Raw genomic sequence first — 25,899 nt, 5'->3', positions numbered from 1 at the left:
TGGTGTCTGTGGCAGGACCTGTCTCCAGTCTGTGGCGGTAACAGATAGGCATCTGAACTACAGACAGACGAGAGATGGGGCAGCGGTTGACAAACTGTCACTCTTGTTGAAGACAGTCCTCCAGCAGCAGTTGTCAGCGTTGTGGCATAGTATCCCGAGAAGTTAATTGCTCGGTCGGGCGCTCTCTAATGCCTCCGTTCTCATTGTCAGTGGAATTACCTTCAGGTCTGGTCCCTCGAGACTCTTTCATCAAACAGCGGTGGTCCCAAGAGGATGCGTTACATCAGGTGCGAGCCTCCGTTACCTGCTAGCAGCAGGCGAGGCACCCCTGCCGATGCTTTCACACTCCATTGGCACGAACTCTGTATGCCTCTGTAGCCTTTGAGCTGCCCCAGTGTCATCCCGTCAGCCGGCAGCCTGTAGCTGAACTGCCAGTGTGGCCATGCAGTGACGTCACGTCAGCTGGTTGCTTGCTGGAGGTGGCACTCTACTCTGACATCCCGCCGACAGCTGCGTCCCAGTCAACCTCTTATCTAAAATACACTCCTGGAAATTGAAATAAGAACACCGTGAATTCATTGTCCCAGGAAGGGGAAACTTTATTGACACATTCCTGGGGTCAGATACATCACATGATCACACTGACAGAACCACAGGCACATAGACACAGGCAACAGAGCATGCACAATGTCGGCACTAGTACAGTGTATATCCACCTTTCGCAGCAATGCAGGCTGCTATTCTCCCATGGAGACGATCGTAGAGATGCTGGATGTAGTCCTGTGGAACGGCTTGCCATGCCATTTCCACCTGGCGCCTCAGTTGGACCAGCGTTCGTGCTGGACGTGCAGACCGCGTGAGACGACGCTTCATCCAGTCCCAAACATGCTCAATGGGGGACAGATCCGGAGATCTTGCTGGCCAGGGTAGTTGACGTACACCTTCTAGAGCACGTTGGGTGGCACGGGATACATGCGGACGTGCATTGTCCTGTTGGAACAGCAAGTTCCCTTGCCGGTCTAGTAATGGTAGAACGATGGGTTCGATGACGGTTTGGATGTACCGTGCACTATTCAGTGTCCCCTCGACGATCACCAGTGGTGTACGGCCAGTGTAGGAGATCGCTCCCCACACCATGATGCCGGGTGTTGGCCCTGTGTGCCTCGGTCGTATGCAGTCCTGATTGTGGCGCTCACCTGCACGGCGCCAAACACGCATACGACCATCATTGGCACCAAGGCAGAAGCGACTCTCATCGCTGAAGACGACACGTCTCCATTCGTCCCTCCATTCACGCCTGTCGCGACACCACTGGAGGCGGGCTGCACGATGTTGGGGCGTGAGCGGAAGACGGCCTAACGGTGTGCGGGACCGTAGCCCAGCTTCATGGAGACGGTTGCGAATGGTCCTCGCCGATACCCCAGGAGCAACAGTGTCCCTAATTTGCTGGGAAGTGGCGGTGCGGTCCCCTACGGCACTGCGTAGGATCCTACGGTCTTGGCGTGCATCCGTGCGTCGCTGTGGTCCGGTCCCAGGTCGACGGGCACGTGCACCTTCCGCCGACCACTGGCGACAACATCGATGTACTGTGGAGACCTCACGCCCCACGTGTTGAGCAATTCGGCGGTACGTCCACCCGGCCTCCCGCATGCCCACTATACGCCCTCGCTCAAAGTCCGTCAACTGCACATACGGTTCACGTCCACGCTGTCGCGGCATGCTACCAGTGTTAAAGACTGCGATGGAGCTCCGTATGCCACGGCAAACTGGCTGACACTGACGGCGGCGGTGCACAAATGCTGCGCTGCTAGCGCCATTCGACGGCCAACACCGCGGTTCCTGGTGTGTCCGCTGTGCCGTGCGTGTAATCATTGCTTGTACAGCCCTCTCGCAGTGTCTGGAGCAAGTATGGTGGGTCTGACACACCGGTGTCAATGTGTTCTTTTTTCCATTTCCAGGAGTGTACATAAACTAACCATTTTCTAGTGGGGAAGCTCTGTTGCTGTAGCATATGTCAGAGTTTTGTTAGTTTCCCAACACTCTGAACAATTTTTCAGATAAAAACTATTGAACGTCTAACACGTGAGCTGGAGAAGGAAGTGTCAATTCTGCGAATGAAGGACATGGATGACCACAGGAGCAAGAAGCTGGCGTCGATCTCCGAGAAGAAACTCGTGAGGCTCGAGAATAAGCTACACGTCGTATGTATTCGTGCACTCTGTTCTGTGATAGTTAATGTCTCGTAGCCGCTGCAGGCTTGACAACAATGGTCTACTGCATCTTAACATTTATATTTCCGTCATAAAAAGCAACACATTTTTATATTTGTACGGTCTACCAGAATATACATAGCGTCAATAAAAAAAAATATTATGTTGCAGGAGACAGTGAAATATAACAATATTGCTACAGAAAAAGATCGGCTGAGGGAAGACATCGATACAATGCTCATTGAACATGAGCTCTTTGAAACCGCCTACCAACAATTACTTAAGAAGCTTGTTACTGGCAAAAAAGTCATGTCAGACCTTATGAAGCTTGCGACCTCCAACTTCGACCAGAGGTAAGCTGCTGCTGGGTGAAACACGATTCACTGTTTCCTGTATCGTGGCTCCATTATACTTCATTTAGACAGTTATGTCACTATTTTCGTACTTTTAAGGAGAGCCTTCTAAAGCAATACAGTATAGGTACTACAAAGTGTGAAGCTTTTGGTGCTAGATCACACAACTTAAATTAGAAAACCCATTGCCTACAATGAATAAAGCGCCGTAGTTCAGCTACGTGTTGCTGCTTGCGTGGTACTGCTGTAGGCATTTTGGAAGAGAAAAAAGTTAATTCAGCTTATTTTTCTTCACTAATAATTTTTTGGGGGATGCTCGACTTACAGTGATAATATTTTTGGAATAGAGAAGCGTATTATAAGAATTATATTTGGTATTAATTCTGAGACATTCTGCAGGGATCTCTTGAAAAACTATGGTAAATTGGCAATATGTTTTGTACAGGGTGTATCAGGAGGAATGGTAAGTGTGCGGGGATACGACAAGAACCATCATCTAAAACAAAAAGCTTCATATGGACATATGCCCTATTCCGAATGATTTCCGAGATAGAACACATTTAAAGCACATTGTTGTTTATTTTTTGTATTATTCACTACCTTATAACTGTTTACAACGTACCACAGTAGTGTAGAGGAAGTCCAGATGAACAATTTGATATAGGACAAATGTGATCTATGAAGCTGGGGAACAACCTAAAACTGGCCCACAAAAACTACCTAAGCTACAGCGGATGCCCGTCGCGCGAGAGTCTCAATATTCTCTCGCTCTTTTCGCGCAAAATTTTAGTCCTAAGGAAAAATGAATCGGATCTCTTTTGTATGAAATTTAATATAGTTTAATTTTTTTACTGAGTCATGTACTCGCTAGAGGCTGCGGTTTTCGAGTAACTCAAGAAAAACGTTCAAAAGTCACAATAAATGTGTTGTATCTTGGAAACAATTCAGAATAAGGCATGTGCCAATACGAAGATTGTTCATTCCTCCTGGGACACCATATATATTTATTTATTTAATTACTACGTCTTATTTCTTTCGAGTATTCCGATTTAAGTCCCCCAGACATTCTTGTTACATATTCGCGTCGCCTGAAATGATCTGTTACGACCATAGCAGCGCACCTTTGAACTCTTTCAATGTATGCTGTCATGCCTGGTTAATAAAAACGCCAACCGTTTTAGCAATGCTCTGTTCACACTAGTATGTGCTACGCAGTTTCCTTTACATATTCACTGCATTTACCCTGAGATCCTTCCAAATAAGTCTTGAAAAGAACGTCATCTCCTCGGAAACGACTTTGTCAGTCTAATGTGAGTTCCGCAATGATGGTCATCCTGAGATCACAGAAAGGGCTTTGGTTCACCTCCACCACTACGGAAGCATGCTGTCATTCTAACGTGGTTTCAACAGAGGTGCCCATCCTCAGATCATGAGGTTCAATCCCATCACTGCGGAAACTACGTTTTCCATTTAACATTAGACTGACAATGTCGTTTGCACGGTGGTGGGACTGAATCCTCGCCGGTATTTTATGACTTGAGAATGGCCGATGCTGTTTGACATCGGTAGTTTCTTTTTAAATAAATATGATGATGCCTGATAATTAAATTGTTTTCAAGTCTGAGTATTCAAATCGCTTTTCATGGCATTGATTGTACGTTATCTACCCATTTCATACCGATTCTTAGGATCACCGCCATAAATTATTATACTATGTGACATTGTATAATCTTGTAATCAGATACTATCAGATTCTTTCTCTTTGTGGTAGACATTACCTTACATTTGTCGACATTTAAGACTGCCATTCATCAGAGAAAGTGGGAATTTCATCTAAGACTTTCTGTAATTGCTTATACTCATCCAACGACGATACATTTCTGTTCTGAACTGCACAGTTAGCGAACAATCTTATAGAAACGATCCTGTCAGACTGATTTTACACACACTGATAACATTAGAGGTCATATTATGTGTCCTTGGGACACATTCAGTGTAACCATAGTTTCATTTCTCGTCAAGTATACTGTAATGGTTTCTATTTGCCAAATATTCCTCGAAGCAATGAGATATTTGTAAAGATACTGTGTACTGTTGCGAGGCGATCACCTCTGATTCAAGAGTCGTGGGTGCGTAGCATTTTCTACAGTACTGAAGTGCGTGCAGAGATAGGAAAGCGAGAGCAGTTTGTACTTTATTTATCGACCGATGCCCTGCGTACGGAATTCGGTTGTAGCTCAGTAGCTGCAATGGTGCGGCCCCTGTTTCATAGATAGGTCGTGCCTACGTCCTTGTGACAGAATGGTGACTCGGCGCCGGCAGTGCAATTGTGGCTCGTGGCGCCGGCGTCCTTGCTGACCGCGTAATGTGTCAGCTCAGTGACGTCTATCAGAAAGCGTGCAAACATCAAGAACTGAACACAGAACCCATTCAGACCAGCTGATGCATCAAGCAATGTCAACCACTGAGCTGCCCCACCTGGAATCGCAGGGCTAACTCGTAGAACATCAACTACGACTAGTAAATGTAACTACGCTGAGTAAAAGTGTGGCGTAGCTGCACATTCGACCAATAACTGGCTAGGAGTCTGGGCCAGTCGAATGTGTCCCACGCTCGTAGATCAGCTGCTCATACTAGTAGCTGAAGCTGCATTTTGAGGAACAATATGGGCTAGCTGTACATTCGATCTATGACTGGCCAGGAGACTCTGTAAGCGTATCGTCATATCGCCGGTTTGGTTGCGAAGTATCTTTGCGAGCGGATGCTTTTTGCAGAGTCGAGCGTGGGACATGGGGCGGCTATGTTGCGTTGTGGGTAGGTCTGCACGCGAAAGTCATTATTATGGAAGTTCAAGTGTTGCTACAAGTGCTATTACAGTGACGTAATGAGACATGGAAGTGGATTCAGAGTAAAGTACATAAAGAAATAATTAATTATGTGCAGTGCCGCCGATAACGTACTTGAGTATCCGCCCGTTTGACTGTCGTACAGTACATCAATCATACGCGCCGTGTTCGGCCTCCCAGAATGAATTAATATGAATCAGTAATACAGTGTACCACAAAAGAAAGCATTTAAGTGCCAGTGTCTTGTAGCGAGCGTGAAAACGTGCGTTTGGCCATCGCGTTACCGCATCATCAACAATCAGCCGCTCCGCGACGGTTACGCGCATGCTCTTGCAAATGAGAAGTGTGGAGTGTAATTTAACTTATGACAAGTGTTGTATTGTTACAAGTGTCAAGAAGGACTGGTACCAGATATCTGTGTGTACGTGATGAGCGTTAAGAACTTTCGTTCGACCATTCGGATTCCGCATCATCAACACTCACCCGCGTCGTGTCGGTTATGCGTACTCTCGTCCAAGTGATATTGTGGACAGATAATCACCATCATTGCCTGTGTATCTATCGGCGAATGTTCTGCCAGAGTAGGACTGTGAAATACGTGAGACAACGTAATGTAGAATAGTGACAGACATTAACTTCGTCATGAATACTGTGCAGTAACACGATAGTGATAATTATGGACAATCATCAAGAATGTTAATTGGCATCAACACTTACGACTTAGAGTGTAAACAGTGCAACCTGCGACGTTTTTTATCGTCTCAGAATATAGTTGTTCACGCCAGACGTAGGACAGTGTTGAGTTTAACGCTGAGTGGCTCCCCTAAACCCGCTTGCATATTTAGATACATAATTTCAGGCAAGTCAGTAGCAGTGTGGAGCAGATCAATACGACCGCGTCGGGAGTATCAGGTCGTGGTGAGGACACGGTGCACGGTCAAGCGAGAATAGTTTAAGGGTCCCCCACTAGCTGTACCCCCTGGCGTGTTACAACTCCACCAGTGAAATTTATAACTGGCTCGTAGATCAGTTGCTCCGACTAATAGATGAAGCTGCACTGTGAGGAACGGTGTGGGCTAACTGTACATTCGATTGATGACAGCCCAAAAGACTATGCCAGTCAAATGTGTGCCTGGCTCGTAGACCAGCTGCTCCTACTAGTACACTGAGGTGAGAAAAGTCGTTGGATACCTACCAATAACATGTCGGACCTCCTTTTGCCCGGGGTAGTGCAGCAGCTGGATGTCGCATAGATCAACAGGCCGTTAGAAGTCCCCTTCAGAAAGATTGTGCCATGCTACCCCTATAACTGCGAAAGTGTTGACGGTGCAGGATTTGATCTCTCGATTATGTCCCATTTATGTTCGATGGGATTCATGTCGGGCGATCTGGGTGGCCGAATCATTCGCCCGAACTGTCCAGAATGTACTTGAAACCCGACGCGAACAATTGTGGCCTGGTGAGATGCCGTACTGACATCCAGAAAAATTCCGTCGTTGTTTGGCTCTAAATGGACTCCAAGTAGCCGAACTTACTCATTTCCAGTCATTGGTCTGTTCAGTTGGACCAGAGGACCCCGTCCATTCCATGTAAATACAGCCCACACCACTATGGGGCCACCACTAGCTTGCACAGTGCCTTGTAGATAACTTGTGTTCATGGCTTCGTGAGGAGTACGCGACACTCGAACCCTGCCATCAGGTGTTACCAACTAAAATCAGGACTCATCTGACCAGACCAGGTTTTCAGTCGTTTATTGTCCAAACAATATGGTCACGAGCTCAGGAGGGGCGCAACAGGCGGTTGTGCTGTTAGCAAAAGCACTTGCGTCGGTCGTCTCCTGCCATAGCCCATTAACGCCAAATTTCGCCACATTGTTCTAACGACACATTCATCGTACGTCCAACATTTATTTCTGCGATTATTTCATGTATTGTTGTTTGTCTGCTAGCACTGACAACTCTACGCAAACACCACTGCTCTCGGTCGTTAAGTGAAGTTCGTCGGCCACTGCGTTGTCTGTGGTGAGAGGTACCGTCTGAAATCTGGTGTTCTCAGCACTCTCTTGAATACTTAATTCCCTAACGATTTCAGAAATGAAATGTTCCATGCATCTAACTCCAACTACCATCCCGCGTCCAGATCTTGTTAATTCCCGTTGTACGGCCGCAATGACATCGGAAGCCTCTTTACATTAACCACTTGGGTTCAAATGACACCTTCTCCAATGCACTGTCCTTCTATACCTTGTGTATGCAATACTGAAGTCTTCTGTATATGTGCATATTGCTACCCCATGACTTTTGTCACCCCATGTAGATGAAGCTGTACAGTGAGGTCGAATGTGTGATGCAGAACGATTTTACTTGCTGAGCCAGGAGTATTTTTACTCCTTGCAGCCAGGTGCATTGCCGCGGAAGGCAGGCTTCCATAAAGAACTCAGTTCTGGAATTGCCATGCTGTACTATACCTTGTGGTAATACCGCACGACACTGACGATATAATGCAGTGATCTGCAAATTACTCGGCTTGTTTGAAGGCGTTCTGCAGGTTAGGCTGCTTCAGTGCGATCGTATCTTGGTGAATGAACTATTTTGAAGTTGAAATGTCCGACATCTCGGGCTCAAAATTCCTACGACGATGAAATACGCTGATTGTGCCCAACGTGCCCATCCTGATTTCAACAGTCGCACTGGTGGCCAACACAAAGCTTGATAATATCCCTGTTACCTGACACTACGAAGTATCCCATTCTCTCTACAATATACACTCCTGGAAATTGAAATAAGAACACCGTGAATTCATTGTCCCAGGAAGGGGAAACTTTATTGACACATTCCTGGGGTCAGATACATCACATGATCACACTGACAGAACCACAGGCACATAGACACAGGCAACAGAGCATGCACAATGTCGGCACTAGTACAGTGTATATCCACCTTTCGCAGCAATGCAGGCTGCTATTCTCCCATGGAGACGATCGTAGAGATGCTGGATGTAGTCCTGTGGAACGGCTTGCCATGCCATTTCCACCTGGCGCCTCAGTTGGACCAGCGTTCGTGCTGGACGTGCAGACCGCGTGAGACGACGCTTCATCCAGTCCCAAACATGCTCAATGGGGGACAGATCCGGAGATCTTGCTGGCCAGGGTAGTTGACTTACACCTTCTAGAGCACGTTGGGTGGCACGGGATACATGCGGATGTGCATTGTCCTGTTGGAACAGCAAGTTCCCTTGCCGGTCTAGGAATGGTAGAACGATGGGTTCGATGACGGTTTGGATGTACCGTGCACTATTCAGTGTCCCCTCGACGATCACCAGTGGTGTACGGCCAGTGTAGGAGATCGCTCCCCACACCATGATGCCGGGTGTTGGCCCTGTGTGCCTCGGTCGTATGCAGTCCTGATTGTGGCGCTCACCTGCACGGCGCCAAACACGCATACGACCATCATTGGCACCAAGGCAGAAGCGACTCTCATCGCTGAAGACGACACGTCTCCATTCGTCCCTCCATTCACGCCTGTCGCGACACCACTGGAGGCGGGCTGCACGATGTTGGGGCGTGAGCGGAAGACGGCCTAACGGTGTGCGGGACCGTAGCCCAGCTTCATGGAGACGGTTGCGAATGGTCCTCGCCGATACCCCAGGAGCAACAGTGTCCCTAATTTGCTGGGAAGTGGCGGTGCGGTCCCCTACGGCACTGCGTAGGATCCTACGGTCTTGGCGTGCATCCGTGCGTCGCTGCGGTCCGGTCCCAGGTCGACGGGCACGTGCACCTTCCGCCGACCACGGGCGACAACATCGATGTACTGTGGAGACCTCACGCCCCACGTGTTGAGCAATTCGGCGGTACGTCCACCCGGCCTCCCGCATGCCCACTATACGCCCTCGCTCAAAGTCCGTCAACTGCACATACGGTTCACGTCCACGCTGTCGCGGCATGCTACCAGTGTTAAAGACTGCGATGGAGCTCCGTATGCCACGGCAAACGGGCTGACACTGACGGCGGCGGTGCACAAATGCTGCGCAGCTAGCGCCATTCGACGGCCAACACCGCGGTTCCTGGTGTGTCCGCTGTGCCGTGCGTGTGATCATTGCTTGTACAGCCCTCTGGCAGTGTCCGGAGCAAGTATGGTGGGTCTGACACACCGGTGTCAATGTGTTCTTTTTTCCATTTCCAGGAGTGTACGAGGGTTGTCCAGAAAGTAAGTTCCGATGGGTCACGAAATGGAAACCACTGGGAAAATCCGGTAAAGCACAGATGTGTTGGGCATTGTGTCTAGTGTGCCCGTCGATCGTGTCGCGTCGCTCTTTCCAGTTTTGATTGAACAGTGAGCACGTAAAGATGCGTAGGGAATAGCGTCTCCCGCCAAGTATGAGGGCCTAATTAGAGATTTCGCCTGTGTCATGCAGGCCACATAACACAACTCTCCAGCAGTTCCTTTTTCATGCCAATTCTCGGCCACACACTGCAGGGGCAATGAAGACGCTCCTGCTCCGTTTGCGATGAGAAGTGTTTGATCTCACACAATACAGTCCGTAGTTCGCTCCCCCTGAGTTTCATCTCTGTTCACAAGAACCGCTGGCTATGAAGACAAAATTTTTCCACAGACAACGAGCTGCAGTCCAGTGCAGATAACTGGCCGAAAGCACAGGCGGCTGCTTTCTATGACGAGGATATTGGAAAGTTGATACAATACTACGACAGCACCCGAAGTTGGAGCGGCGACTATGTAGAGAAGTAGGTGGAAGGTGTACCTAACTGTTGCAAATAAAACGTTTTTGGTTTTCACTGTGGTTTCCATTTCGCGACCGATCGGAACTTACTTTCTGGACAACCCTCGTAGCAGCTGCTATTTGAAATTAACTGCTAATGAGTGTTTTTTACATCATCTCATCGACTCATGAATTTTCCCTTCAGTCTAATCCACAAACAGTCAACAGACATACCGGGGAAAACTGTACGGATACATAGTGGTTTACTGTCAGCTAGTCCCTGGGATGGGAAAGCAACAATTGTTGTGTGTGATAGGTCGATAAGGTGCACTTTGTAGTGTCAGTCCCACAATAGTAAGCTAGTGTTTGTGTTGCAGTGTTTGGGCATTCAGCATAGTAATAAACTGTTCAAAAGAAGTTTCTCAAAAGGAGCAGGAGATAGAAAAATAAGCTTTGTGAAACTTCGATGTGAAATAATTGCAAAGCAATAACAAAAATATGGCAGTCTCTCCGAATGCATTCAGCTTTGCACTTATGTGTAATCACAATGTGCTGCTGCGCAACATTCAGTCCCATGTTTCATTAGTATTAACGCCAGAACTAGCACATTCATTGTAACTCTGGTACTGCGCGCCGCCGAATTTGAATCCCCGCCAGACATCATGGACGTCGAAGACCCCTAGAGGTCCGTGCACCATCGCGCCGTAAGCTGTGGCGGTGCGCGCGTCCTGGCCCGCATTTAGTGTGAGGGCGCCACAGTGGAACACGTGGTTCCAGCGGCCAATAGCGGCGCCCCGGATAGAGTATTTAAGAGCCGGCCTCTTGTTCAACCAGGTAGGCAAAACCACTCCTTCCTTCCGTCTCCTCGACTTCTATATCACCATTTATGGGCGTCCTGTCACCCTCACCCCCACCCTTAAGTACCTTGGCGTCACCCTTGACCGTCGCCTCTCTTGAACCCCCCATCTCCGGACAATGTCTACGGCGATCATTAGACATGAGACAAATTTTGCGGTTCTGGATCAAGAGAACCTGACGCCATTGTTGGAAAGTGGATATTACCACAATATTACGACCGTCACTCGTGCGAGCCATCTTAGAATATTGTTCAAGTGTGTGGAACCCGTTCCGAATGGAACTAACAGGGAATATTGAACGAATACAGAGAAGGACAGGGCAAATGGTCACAGTTTTGCTAGACATGTGGGAGAGTGTCAAGGAGATGCTGAAAGAACTGAACTGCCACAATCTTTAAGTTAGACAGAAATTACTTACAAAGTTTCAAGGACTGTCTTTAATTGATGACTCTAGGAATATACTACAATGCCTAACTTATCGCTCCTGTAGAGGTCGTGATGACAAGAGTAGATTAACTGCAGCGTGCACTGAGGCATTCAAACAGTCATTCTTCCCACGCCCCGTTTGTAATAATACTCCAAAAAAACCCTAATAACTGGTACTATCGTACGTGTCCCTGCCATGCATTTCACAGGCATTTGCAGAGTATGGTTTGAAATTACCTATTTCTTCAACATAATAGCTACAAATTACATGTAGAAAGCTACGATTTTAATTATTTACACTATAATCTTACTTTTACTTTAATGACAGCTGAATTAGATTAGTTTAGTTATACATTCATTTGCCAGCAGCAAGACATATGATAGCATTATTAGTACTGAAAGAAGTGTAGTTACGTCTCTTTAAAACATCATTATCAAAATTAGTTTCCCTTTCAGGTGTTGCCTTGTCCACCTTCTTCACTTGGTCTCTCTTGCATGACGATTGTCAGGCGTGAGAGAAATTTTGCAGTCGTGCCTGAAGAGAAATCGACGTCGTCGATACAGGTTCCATTCCAAGTGATGCCCTGGCCGTGTTTTTCACACATCACTGTGGTGAGGGATTCGTAATGTGATTCGTAATGGTCGCTTAGTGACCAAACTGATCGTGTGTGGACGATTGGGTACTGTCTGTATCGACACAATCCTCACACTTGTCTACAGAAAGGCAGCTTGTGTTTTTGTGCGGTTTTCCTCGTCCGAATTCCCCGAGGGAGAGTAATGTACCCTACCTTGTTTCGAAAATTCTTCTAGTTATTTCTCAAATTTGCTTTCGGCGAATTAAACGCGTGCGAAACAGGGGTGACGGGAAACTTTGCTACATCTCGTTGCTCAGATCCAAGTGCTGTCACGAGGACTTATTTATCAACAACCTTTATTCGCTGACAATGAAGCATTCATAGCACATACTCAAGACGATCTTCAAAGGTTTATGGACGAATTTTCTACAGCATGCAAGCTCTTCTCTATGTCTGTGATTGTAAAGAAGACTTTGATTACGGCGCAAGGATACACAGATATGCCTGCCATAATATTAGATTGCTCCTTATTGACTGTAGTCAAAAAATTCTATTACCTCGGCTCGCTAGTGTCAGAAGATCTTTCTCTGGACTACGAAATAGATGCGAGAATTGGAAAAGCTGTGAGCATTTTCGAGAAGCTCCGCGCAACAGTATAGGATAACTGACAACTGACGGTGAGCACAGAAATGCTCGTCTGTCAAATATACGTTTTAAGCACCCTCTTGTATCGTGGTAAGGTAAGACATGAACATCATACGCCAAACAAGAACATAAGCTAAACGTCTTTCATCTGCGGTGCTCACGAAGCATTCGAGGCATAACATGGAGAGACTACCTGACAAATGAGATGGTCCTGAAAACTGTGGAGTTACCTAGTATCACCGCCATTCTCAAGGAACGTCACTAGTGGTGCATAGGACACTTATGTCGTATCGACCCTCCCATCTTCCCCGACGCACACTACTTAGTGAGGTAGCACGTGCCAAGAGATCACCTGGAAGGTCTGCTTTGCGTTCTAGAGACTGTGTAAAGCGAGGCAAGGACGGCGCCTAAGAATGGAGCAGATGGAGGAAACTCATCAAGCAGGGCAGCAGTTTCCACGATGGTGTCTGGCTCAACAACGAAGCTGCGAAACGAGCGGGTAGACAAGCGTCCCAAACGAACTCCTCTTTCGGGGTGATATACGACTGCCCCACCTTTGTGTGCTAAGTGGTGTATCGTTCTAGACTCCAGACTCACCAAAGAAAGTGCCTGCGTGATTTCCATTAGGAAATATAGACCACTGATGATGATGATGATGATGATGATGATAAGCTACATCCATTATTTGCAGGTAGCGGCCGTCAGGTGGTATTACTGGTCGCGACTGCTAGCCAGATCTTCAGTATTTCGTGTCTCACGACAGTAGCTTAATGTTGGAATGACGTCACTGTTGCTTATACCAGTTAGGCTGAAAACTTCCCGGTCTGGCAACCCACCTTATCGTAAACTGACAGCACGCACAGGCCAAGCTTGAAATGACCCTTGACATACTCAACGGTGTACGTAAGCCGCACTCTCCCGCCCACTTGTCCCTCCCAACACCTCTCCATTCTCTCACTCCTCCTGGTTCTCTTTGCTTCTCTCAGAGTTGAGTGCGATGTCAGTCCACCTGTGACGTACTTTGACCTATCCTGCACTGCTCCATTCCGACTTTTTTTTAAATTTATTCCAGTTGTTTTGCAATCCGTCCTGTTTTCTTTCGTCCAGTTGTTCCCTGCTAACCAAGTTGCGTTCCATGTCATATTATTCAATCTCCTTCTCTCCGTCTTCCTGATGTGCCTAGCAAATGTCAGTCTTCTCTTCCGTATCATGCTTGAAATTGTTTCAACACTCTCATACAATTCGTGCATTGGTCTATGTGGCCAGACTTCACCTTGTATTTCGTGCCCCAGAGTCTCTCAAAAACTCTCTTTTCTCCTCCTCCAGCCAGATACAAGCTTTCGTGCGCAAGGCGCTCGTGTCCGTTGCGCACAATGCGGCATTTCTGGTTGTTGACATGTCTCAGTTTGGCGTTCTTGGATAGGTTTTTATTTCCACAGGTTGTCTTTTGCAACATATTGAAGTTTTTGCGGAGTTTGGGACCTGTCTGTCATGTTCTTTTTGGTCCGTAACTTTCCGATTGTGTTTTTTCCCCAGGTAATGGAAGCAGTTCACATTGTCCACCATTTGATCTTAAGTCTTCCAGTTGGTCATTGCAGTGAGGACCCTGTTCTTATTGTACGCCGTCTCGATTATATACAAGAGTAGTTACACAGATTTAATTATCACTTCTCCGGCCATTGTGGCCAAGCGGTTCTAGGCGCTTCAGTCCGGAACCGCGCTGCTGCTACGGTCGCATGTTCGGATCTTGCCTCGGGCATGGATGTGTGTGATGTCCTTAGGTTAGTTAGGTTTAAGTAGTTCTAAGTCTAGGGGACTGATGACCTCAGATGTTAAGTCCCATAGTGCTTAGAGCCATTTGAACCATTTTTGAATTATCACTTCGAAAAAGTCATGCTCAGACTGTGAAACCTGGTAATGGAGTGTTAGTACTTCTTTTCATCTTCAGCCTTCAGTGCGACACACTTTCCTCAACGATGGATGATTTGGTGGAGCAATTGGTTATAGAAGTGTGCATTTTGGCTCTTCAGGAAATTTTCCATTTCGCCATGATTTTGCAAATGTGTTATTGCTGATATTTATTTTCTCGGCATAAGCTCGTGGCCCAAAGCATATTTCTGTGTCTAACGTTTCTTCTTCAATGCTGGAGACATCATTAGAGGCCTTAGCAATCCATAAATCAGTTATAGTCTCAAACAAGCTCAAGGAGCCGAACTTTTTGTATGTCCCCACGCAACGTCCGGTTCGTGACGTCACCAGACCGCTGCCTGGGATCGCGAAGTCACTCTGACGTATGTTATGGAGCTCATAGTGAAGTTGTTTTTGTACTGTTGTATTTCTACGGCCCCTCTGCACATTCAGTCTTAATGATGATTTGACGTTACTAGAACTACAGCCTCAGAGATACGAATTTGGTGGCTCCCTGGTCCCAGAGCATGATCCGCTACTGCTATTTATCCGTTTTATTCAGGCGACAATTGATCTCGTGTTTCTTAAAGCGGATACTGATCCGTTACTACTGCTATTTATCCATCTTCTCCAAGCGACAATTGATCTTGTTCTTCTTAAAGCGGGTGTTAATGCTTCTTGATGTAGTTCCTATTTGCATTTAATCACAAGTACAAGAGATTTTACTTCTGCCATGGAAAGCGCCAGGACCAGACAGAAAATAAGAAAGATTGAAGTTAGACAAGTCGTGAGCTTTAGTACTCGACAGCGGCACCGACAACGGTCGTCAGACGCCATTACCTGAGGCCGCCCGATAACATTGGCCGACAGATTGGTCACGGTGTATCCAATCTCCTTCGCCAGTTTTTGTAGGAATCAAGGAGGTTAGGTCAGGTTATTAAGTTACTTCTATTCCATGTATGAAGTAGGTTAGCTTTTAAACTCCAAGTGTGGGATGGGTTCTGTAGTATCCTCGTCGCCTCTATATAGTCTTGTACCATAAGGAAGCAAGGAAGAGGAGGATGGCCGATATCCTATTTCTACAACACAAATGCACACATGGATTAATATGGTTCTTTATTTACATAACTGAAAGAATTTACTTAACTGGAATAGAGTCCATGTGTTATGGTACAAGCTCGTCAGCAATAGCTCTCTTGCAGACAATATCGGCAATCTTGCTGTTACAACTTTAGTCTCACTACAAGTCCTGCTTTGGTCACTACTCTGGTCGCTATGTACTGTCGTAGCCTGAATGAGTCAGTGCTCCCTCCAGTCTGCGGTAGCGGCCTAAATACACTCCTGGAAATTGAAATAAGAACACCGTGAATTCATTGTCCCAGGAAGGGGAAACTTTATTGACACATTCCTGGGGTCAGATACATCACATGATCACACTGACAGAACCACAGGCACATAGACACAGGCAACAGAGCATGCACAATGTCGGCACTAGTACAGTGTATATCCACCTTTCGCAGCAATGCAGGCTGCTATTCTCCCATGGAGACGATCGTAGAGATGCTGGATGTAGTCCTGTGGAACGGCTTGCCATGCCATTTCCACCTGGCGCCTCAGTTGGACCAGCGTTCGTGCTGGACGTGCAGACCGCGTGAGACGACGCTTCATCCAGTCCCAAACATGCTCAATGGGGGACAGATCCGGAGATCTTGCTGGCCAGGGTAGTTGACTTACACCTTCTAGAGCACGTTGGGTGGCACGGGATACATGCGGACGTGCATTGTCCTGTTGGAACAGCAAGTTCCCTTGCCGGTCTAGGAATGGTAGAACGATGGGTTCGATGACGGTTTGGATGTACCGTGCACTATTCAGTGTCCCCTCGACGATCACCAGTGGTGTACGGCCAGTGTAGGAGATCGCTCCCCACACCATGATGCCGGGTGTTGGCCCTGTGTGCCTCGGTCGTATGCAGTCCTGATTGTGGCGCTCACCTGCACGGCGCCAAACACGCATACGACCATCATTGGCACCAAGGCAGAAGCGACTCTCATCACTGAAGACGACACGTCTCCATTCGTCCCTCCATTCACGCCTGTCGCGACACCACTGGAGGCGGGCTGCACGATGTTGGGGCGTGAGCGGAAGACGGCCTAACGGTGTGCGGGACCGTAGCCCAGCTTCATGGAGACGGTTGCGAATGGTCCTCGCCGATAGCCCAGGAGCAACAGTGTCCCTAATTTGCTGGGAAGTGGCGGTGTGGTCCCCTACGGCACTGCGTAGGATCCTACGGTCTTGGCGTGCATCCGTGCGTCGCTGCGGTCCGGTCCCAGGTCGACGGGCACGTGCACCTTCCGCCGACCACTGGCGACAACATCGATGTACTGTGGAGACCTCACGCCCCACGTGTTGAGCAATTCGGCGGTACGTCCACCCGGCCTCCCGCATGCCCACTATACGCCCTCGCTCAAAGTCCGTCAACTGCACATACGGTTCACGTCCACGCTGTCGCGGCATGCTACCAGTGTTAAAGACTGCGATGGAGCTCCGTATGCCACGGCAAACTGGCTGACACTGACGGCGGCGGTGCACAAATGCTGCGCAGCTGGCGCCATTCGACGGCCAACACCGCGGTTCCTGGTGTGTCCGCTGTGCCGTGCGTGTGATCATTGCTTGTACAGCCCTCTCGCAGTGTCCGGAGCAAGTATGGTGGGTCTGACACACCGGTGTCAATGTGTTCTTTTTACCATTTCCAGGAGTGTACGTGCTGTCGAGAGGGCGTTGGCGGCGTGTTGCTTGTCAGTGTGTCTCTGGCCTGTCTCGTGATAGGCGCGCTTGATCCAGCGCCTACTATCGATCTTCGCGCTATATCTTTGACGACCGGTGTGCTGGCGACAGATTACGCCGGCACAGGTACCATCATGCATCTATGCTTGGAGACAGGTGTTGGTGTCCATCTCGAAAGGAATGTGGCGAGTACTGTACACTTTGTCGTCAGTTACCGGGAGACCCAGACAACTTTTATTAATATGTGAGATGAAGGGAAAAACCCCCTGCCACAAAAGCTATAAACGCTGTAACTTTCTGACGCTGCTTCCCTTCTACCACCGCCGATTACCGTCAGAAAGTGCTACCACCTTTGAATGTAACAAGATTCACTTGATTTTTTACTATTTATAGATGTGTATTATGAACATACGTAGTTTCAGAGACACACCGCGTTAAGGATCTCTCCAAAGTACGGTGTTCCGAGTATGGTATATTATGCTTCACTGGTAGGATGTACGACTTAGATGTATAAAGTTTTTGCCAATGAGATTATGAGCACATAATGGTTAAGTTACGCGGTGAAAGCAAATAATGTTTCTGTTGTGTGATGCATGGATAATTTTGTGTTAATAAGCAAATATTATTCAACTAATAAATGGTAGATTTGTGGTTTCACAGTAGCTCACTTTATTCTAAGAATGGTGAAAATTAATGCTATACTGGCAGCATATTCAGATAATCAGATTGCGGTATTGGAAGCTTCAATGCTCTTTAAACATTTACCTGGTGGACCTGAGAAAGGAAGTAACAAGGTTCCTGGTGGCAGTGTAACCTCAGATTGAGTGTAGCTTTTAATAAAGAAAATCAATTGTATTACAATGTCTTTTAGTTCAGTTGCACAAAAAATAGCTCCAAATTCGGTATGGAATAAATTTAATATTTGGGGTTCAAGAGAGAAGACAGCTTTTAAATTAGTTCTCAGGGCATCGTAAATAGCACCCAAAATATTAGACAAAAACTTCGAAACTGAAATTTTCAGAACGTGGTCTAAGGCTAAAATACGAAATATCTAATGACCAGACGTCGAATATCGGAAGTGTCACTTCTAGTTTTACTTGAGTCAGAACTGCATCTTTAATGTGAGTATTGGATTTCTTAATGGAACTCAAATCATACTTCTACAATTTCTCGAAATTAACTTTCGTTATATGAAAGCGTTTCACTTATGGGTATTTGTCTTTATGTACTCGAGATGATTAATGATGACCCTGAAAAGCAAGATTACAAACACTATGTTTTGCTGAATTGATTTGAAGTTGTGATAAGTGAATTAACCTTCAATGACTGTCATTCGGCGTACTTGTGAGAGACCAACATAAAGTTTAGAATAAGATACCCCGAACATCTAGGGCTCTGAAAACTGGAGACACATACACCACAACTGAAAGCCACTTCATGTAACAGATTCACCACTCTACTGGTATAAAACCGCCAGTAAGTAATAATAATACTTTGTTGACAGATAATGTGCATCTACCATATCTCAAAACAGATCCATTTCAGTAACTTTCAGCAAAAGATACGCCACCCTTCTTTCTTCATCATATAATTTTTGAGGTTACAGTTTATACCTAAAATTTCCGATAAAAATTTTACGTATTTCTGGTTTCCAATAAACCTGTAATTTCAGTCCATAGATTCCGAACTATACCCCGAGTATGATATTTAAGTTACTTTGTTACTGAGCTATGTTCTGTGACTACCAGGGACGATGCGACGAAGCATCTGCAGGCGCTGAAGGACCGCGCAAACCAGGACCAGATGGCGCAGACCAAGGAGATAAACAAGCTGCAGCGCTACTGCGGCCGGCAGACCATCATCCGCGACTTCATGGCCACCAAGGGACACCAGAGGATCACCGCTGACGTCGTAGCCCAGAGGATACAGAAGAAAGGTGCGCAAATCCGCTAGTTTTCTCTATAATTGTAGGTGGTGCAATGTCCTCGAGCAAATTTACTCCCAACGGTCTTAATGAGTTGTCAGAAAAGGATAACACTTCCCCTTTGTGATCAACTACTCGACACTGAAAGTACCCAGAAGTTTATGTGCGTTACCTCGCCAAAGGTTTGTAAAAATGACACTTGGAGAATATATTTTTGTCCCTAGCAGACAACGTTGATTCGAGGGCGTGAGACAATTCTGTCGAATCCTTCGTTCCTTTTGTCAATCTAAGATCGTATCAACATCAGTCAACATCTAATCAAATTGTATAACTTCCCGTTGTTAGCAGCCACCCACAGACGGTAGTTTCTAAGGAATTTGCCCTGGCCTACAGGGCAGCTAACACTAACACCCCTCTGGAATTTGATCAGACATCACACCTGCCTCGACCGTAGAAAGCACCGGCTTCTCCCTAGTTTCAGTGGGTCCCTGATTCATTAGGAGAGGTTAATAGGGTATACAACTCGAATTTAAAAATGGGCTAGAACTAACAACTGGGTTATTCTGAGAACAGAGTTACAAACAAAAGCCGAGAGCGCCTGCATTGACATAATTTACATACCAACTAACACGGGGTACATCAATAAGGACATGAACTAGAGATAAATAGTCTCTGCATAGAAGACATTCAAGGAAAGTTTAAACCAAGCCTAAGCTATATTGGACCTGAAAGAGTGTGAATTCATGAATAGTTTCTAGCATGCTAGAGAGAGAGAGTACTGAACTGATGAGATCACGGTGGACGTGACAGTGGGGCTGATGGCGGTGATTTATTACTATTGTGCCGTACGGAAATAGACTCGCCGGCACAACGGTGGGTCCTTCGGTTTGACCCAGGAGGAGATTGAAAGGAGCTGTCGCACGGAAACTATTTGTTAACTCTGTTACAGCATACAAGGGGACATAAAAGTCCGTTAATATTTGAAAATGTAGACTACTAATTCACGGAATAATGTAGGTAGAGGGTTAAAACTTGACACACCTATCTGAAATGACAGGAGGTTTTGTTGAAACCAAGAACGAGTGCAAAAACCGGCCAACAGATGGGATGGAAATACGAGGTACTGCTTTCCAAACTAAAGTATGCCGATATATTTCAGGATCGCAGGATCGCTGCACATCTAGCCTGGCTGATAAACACCTGCTGGAAGGTACGACTTTTATGCAGGCTGGCGCTCCACCTCATATTGCTGCACGTGTGAAAAATCTCTTGCGCACATCGTCTGGTGAGGATTGCGTGCTGAGCTGCCACATCCGTCATGCTTGGTATCCCAGGTCCGCAGGCCTCAATCCGTGTGATTATTGGTTGTGGGGTTACCCGAATTCGCGAGTCTACTGCGATCGTCCGACCCATCTCATTAGTGATGCTAAAGGACAATATCCGACGGCAGTTTCTCACATATCCCTCGACTACAAGTATCATTGGTGATTGATGGCTGACATGTTGGGCATTTGTTATTAAGAACATAGTACTTGCTAAAAAAATCGATTGTTGGGCTAATTACTGCTTTTGTATCATATGAAGCGCCATCCGTTGGTCATTTTCTGCACTTTTTTGATTTCAATAGTAACGGACTTTTTGGTCAACTTGTAGATATGAAGATTTATTTAACTTTCTGCAATCCATTTCCACAGGAATGTTCTGAGGACATTCCCGTCGAGTCACCCAAATTAGCTCTTCCGTGATTTCCTTAAATCGCCCCAATCAAATGCTGGGACTGTTTCTCTGAAAAGGGATTTCCTTCCCCATCCTTTCGTAATCCGAGCTTGTGCTCCATTTCAGTGTTAAAGTATCACTTGGTACAGATTTATTTACAAGACCATTCAGTTGAAGAATGGTTGACATTATGTTCACATTAAGTTCTTCCTAACACATTTAATACATTCCTGGCCTATCTGAGCCGATGCTGCCGTCTTCATCATTAACCGCGTACTGAGCCGACTGTTCCTCTCCTCAGCTGTAAGTAGGCCATCGACTGCGGTGGCGTGGCGAAGTTCTAGGAGGCGTGGCTACGCTGGCGTTATTCATTTGTCGCTGCTGCATGGAGCGGCTATACTCTTCTGTGGTTTCGTTGGTTTTATGGCCTCGATGACACTGCGCTTCAGTGAACTTCCTACTCGAAAAAACAGGGCCGAGGACTACCTGTTGCAGCGTAAGAATCTGCGAACAGAGGTTTCCCATTCTGCCTCATTTCCAACCATTGAAAATGGTTGTCCCTGCACCTCCGTCATCCCACAGGCTGAATAAGTAACCTTGGAAAACTTTATGTACTTTCCAGCGGTTGCTACCGTTTTGAGTAAATTGTTAGCTTTTCTCTGAATGACGGAGACTGGAATCCAATTTCGGATTTCTTAGTCTTAACAGGATGTAGGGCTTCGCAGAGGAGGGTCATAAACAGGAGCAGGAAATGAAATATGTAATGAAGGTTGATTGGCTAAAGGACATAAATGTTAAAACAATCTTGTAGAGCGAGTTTTTCTAGATCTAGAAAGCGGAAATCAGTTAAGAGCTTTTTTAGGGATAGGACGCGAGTCGTGGTTTTTGTGGGATGGAGCTGGTGCCTTTAAAAGTTATGTTGAGTGTGTTTAAGTCGGGTATGAGTAATCCTTAATGATCAGTAAAGTTGTCTCCCTGCGAAGAAAGTTTGTAAAGTTCGCAAGTGCTTTCCCAAGATCTGTCTTGGGAGTCACTTAGCCATTTGTCTGCTTTCAAGGCCTGTGTTGGAGTTTAGTAGTCGTACACGAACTCGGCAGGGGGAGTGGAGCCATTAACTATAGTAGCTGGAGCTCTGGGTTAACGAACGAAGCAGAATTGAGGAAGTCTAATGAAATGCAATAAATTCCAGAATGAAATTTTCACTCTGCAGCGGAGTGTGCGCTGATATGAAACTTCCTGGCACATCAAAACTGTGTGCCGGACCGAGACTCGAAATCGGGACCTTTGCCTTTCACGAGCAAGTGCTCTACCATCTGAGCTACCCAAGCACGACTCACGCCCCGTCCTCACAGCTTTACTTCTGCCGAGTTCGAGTCTCGGTCCGGCACACAGTTGTAATCTGCCAGGAAGTTTTTACAATAAATTCCTTTTGTTTCAATGGAAACTTGAAGTATGGTGTTCTCATGTGTGTACTTACTCTTGTTGACTTTAGACTGTGTTCCTGTTTTGTTTATGGAGGTACTAACCCCAAAATAAAAGAGCGCAAATCGATGGAAAACAACGCGTCATTGACCGCAACACATGAACATCCACAGAGAAGCTACGAATAACATAAAGTTCCAAATCGAGAAAGTCAACTGCGCAATGAAACCATACCAAATGACCGAAAAAGTGGGCTCAAAAAGCCGTGATGAAAAATCAGTCCAGCGCATCGATTCAAAGTTCGATTGCAACTTCTGTTAACATGAAAGGAAAAACAGATGCCACGAGAACGTGGAACAAGGAACGCAAAAGGCTGACAGTAAAGTGAAGAATAAATAATCGTTAAGCAAAATTGTCATTCTGTTGGATGTTGCCCACTCTTCGCTTATAGGGTGCCTAAGGGATGCTGCGTTCTCGAAATGCTATACAACAATTCAAGCAAATGACATTAGTAGTTTTATTTCTATAAAGCAATTGACAATACTTAACTTTGGAGTTACATCGTTGTCGCAAGTAACACACAAACAGTAAGATTCTTCATTATAGTCAAAGTCCAGACAAGTAACTGACAAGGATGACAACTAGTTGTTCTTGTAGCACGGTCCACAAATACGTTCCACTAATGTCAGTACACTGAGGCGATCTGAGCGGCCGAGGCTGGCCGGAGCGGCGTTTATATTCACTTCTTGCAGGGGGCGCTCCTGGCGCGGCTCGGTACTTGTCAGCGGGCTGTTGGCTGACGTTTCCTCACCGCCTTCTTTGTTTTTCCCTTCTTCGTCCTCGTTCCGGCGCTGGTGGTTGCGCCAGAACACATTCAGTCTATAAATACTGAAAGAACGACAAATATTATCTACTCGTGATGATTTTAATACAACAACTGCTGATACTTTGTCAAAATGAAGGAAAAGCATCTATGTCCAAGAACTTTTGAAATTTTAGTGGGATTTAGACAGAGTAGACCCGAAATAACAAGAAGAGTTTCACCCAACTGAGTGAAGGACTGAGTCCCTACACATATCCTCGAGTTCTTGCAGTTTAATCTTACTCCTATTTAGTTCCTCACAGTTTCACACCAATGGTTCGTTTAGGCTTTTCAGAATATGTATTCCTGTAGGAATTATCGAAGTGTAGTCGCTAGAACACTCCGTTTTGGGTTCAATATTATTAGAAAAATGAAGCTAATTTTACTTTCATGCTGTATCCTGACTACTTATTGAATGATTTCTGAACTCCTCTGATTGTTGTGTGGCCTGCTTCTGAACTTTATCAAGCGTTGTAGCAGATGAAAGTCAGTGCTAAATGCAGACATGTGCAAAGACATCCGCCGGCCGCGGTGGTCTCGCGGTTCTAGGCGCGCAGTCCGGAACCGCGTGACTGCTACGGTCGCAGGTTCGAATCCTGCCTCGGGCATGGATGTGTGTAATGTCCTTAGGTTAGTTAGGTTTAACTAGTTCTAAGTTCTAGGGGACTGATGACCTAAGATATTAAGTCCCATAGTGCTCAGAGACATTTTTTTTTTGCAAAGACATCCGTGGTTCTAGGAGGGCAAATTGTTTGGTGCATACTCCCCATATCATTATTAGTAAAATAATATTGGCCTCTTTCTGCTGAGAAACTCAATGTCAGCGACTCGTTAAATAAGAATTTGAATGTTAGGGATGCATGAATGTGAAGAGACTGTTGGACGGAAGCATGGAGAGCTCCCTGCTTTTTCGCAATGTTTCGGTTGGCAACTAGAATAAGAATCTGGTGCCACATAATACCGCAGAATCATAAAATGTTAATTTTCTGACTTGATACTAAAATGTGTGCTATGGAATAAGTGGAATAAATGAATTATATGCTTCTCGGAAAAATTATGTACTCGTGTACTACTTTCGAGTGCAGAGAAGCTCCTTATCTCTTTGTTGTGCGTTGCATAGATTTTGGTACCTGCTGATGAGGTTCTTTCTTCTTGGGATGAAAGTGTAGTGAGCAATCATCTCCGATTTATATTCTTACGACTGATGACGTGATACTAGTTTTATCAATTCTGTCAGATATGTGGACAAGCCTTATTCCGTCAACTTGCAGAACGTGCTGATAATGAGGCCTGCGCACTGCATTCTGAGCCAAGATGATGGCTTTGTATTTATTTATATCTTAGCCTCTGCCGTAATGCTCGGTCAGCCAACTTTAACACATGGCTATGGCACTGCGCATCCTGCATCACTTCACTTGTTCCGAATCACGTCCTCAAGAGCGCACTGCCAATTTTAAATATATTTTGGACTTAATGCGTCTCATATTTAATAAGGGAATATGCATGGCACGAGCTGCGTAAAAATTAATTTTGTTGCTTTCTGTCAGATTAAAATACTTCACTGGGATATTTAATGCTTTTTCTATTGTCTCATTTGTTTTTAACTCTGTTCATTTATACGTTCCGCCCGCGCACGCGCACATACACGCACGCACACGCCCGCGCGCACATATACGCGCTCGCGCACTCAGACACACACACACACACACACACACACACACACACACACACACACAGTGTGCACCGAGCTAGGTGTCGGAGTGGCTAGCACGCTGGACTCGTATTCAGAGACGATGGTTCAAATTCTCAACGAGCCACCCAAATTAGGTGTTCCGTAATTTCCTTAAATCGCCCCAGGTAATTGCCGGGATGGTTTCCCTGAAAAGGGATTTCCTTCCCCATCCTTTCGTAATCCGAGCTTGTGCTCCGTCTCTAATGACCACGTCGTCGATAGGCTATTAAACTCTAATCTTCCTTCCGTCCTTCGTTGTGTCCAGTGAGAGAGAAGACCGATACCTGTGGGTAAACACAGTTGGTTTCGTGTATCACAATCTCTGTGCATTGTGAGAGGTTTGCCAATGTGTTGGTGGGGCAAGAGCTGTGAGAAGTAGGCTGAAAGATGTTAAACTTTTCTGATGGAGAGCTATTACAAAGGAATGAATGACTCATTGTGAGAAGATAACTACAAGGATTTTGCGGAAGGATATAGTCTTAATAACCATTCCATCCACCTAAGAATGCGTAATTTCTCGAAGACGACGTGGCATTGATTCTGCACAGTTACTCGATATTGTAGAGTGATGGTTCATCTTCTACCAAGCGTTTTCTACATTCGTCCAAAGGTCACTTGCATTTGCAGATCCACGTGACAATGACTTTGAATTCTCTCTCCACATAGTCTCCATTTGGGGGGTTCAGTGATTGCGGAAGGAACGCTTTTGCCTTTATTTTGACCTGGAAACAATCCTGAACAGCTCTGCTCAGATGGATTGGTATGTGGCCTTGTAAATCAATTGTTATCAGCTTATTTTTAAATAAAGCATTTATAATTAACCAAGTTTGTCTCCATCGGAGCAGCTGTGTCAGCGATTGTAGCATATTTCAAAGAAAGAAAAGTAATTCAGCAATCAGTTGACAATTCAATCTCTATTT

The 25,899-nt window shown here is 46.0% G+C and overlaps 1 protein-coding gene across 1 annotated transcript in view; it reads left to right on the top strand.

The window, feature by feature from the left end:
- The window catches only part of LOC126203803 (outer dynein arm-docking complex subunit 1-like), a 93,866-nt gene that overhangs the window by 5,430 nt on the left and 62,537 nt on the right, over window positions 1–25,899 (top strand). Inside the window, exons 2-4 of the mRNA XM_049938170.1 lie at window positions 2,058–2,201; window positions 2,382–2,563; window positions 19,072–19,259. Of these exons, the coding sequence (XP_049794127.1) occupies window positions 2,058–2,201; window positions 2,382–2,563; window positions 19,072–19,259 (514 nt within the window). The remainder of the gene's footprint in view (window positions 1–2,057; window positions 2,202–2,381; window positions 2,564–19,071; window positions 19,260–25,899) is intronic.

The sequence above is a fragment of the Schistocerca nitens genome, chromosome 9, assembly GCF_023898315.1.
Source record: "Schistocerca nitens isolate TAMUIC-IGC-003100 chromosome 9, iqSchNite1.1, whole genome shotgun sequence".
Taxonomy (NCBI): Eukaryota; Metazoa; Arthropoda; class Insecta; order Orthoptera; family Acrididae; genus Schistocerca; species Schistocerca nitens.
The sequence above is the reverse complement of the archived record's forward strand: the minus strand, read 5'-3'. Positions and strand labels throughout refer to the sequence as shown.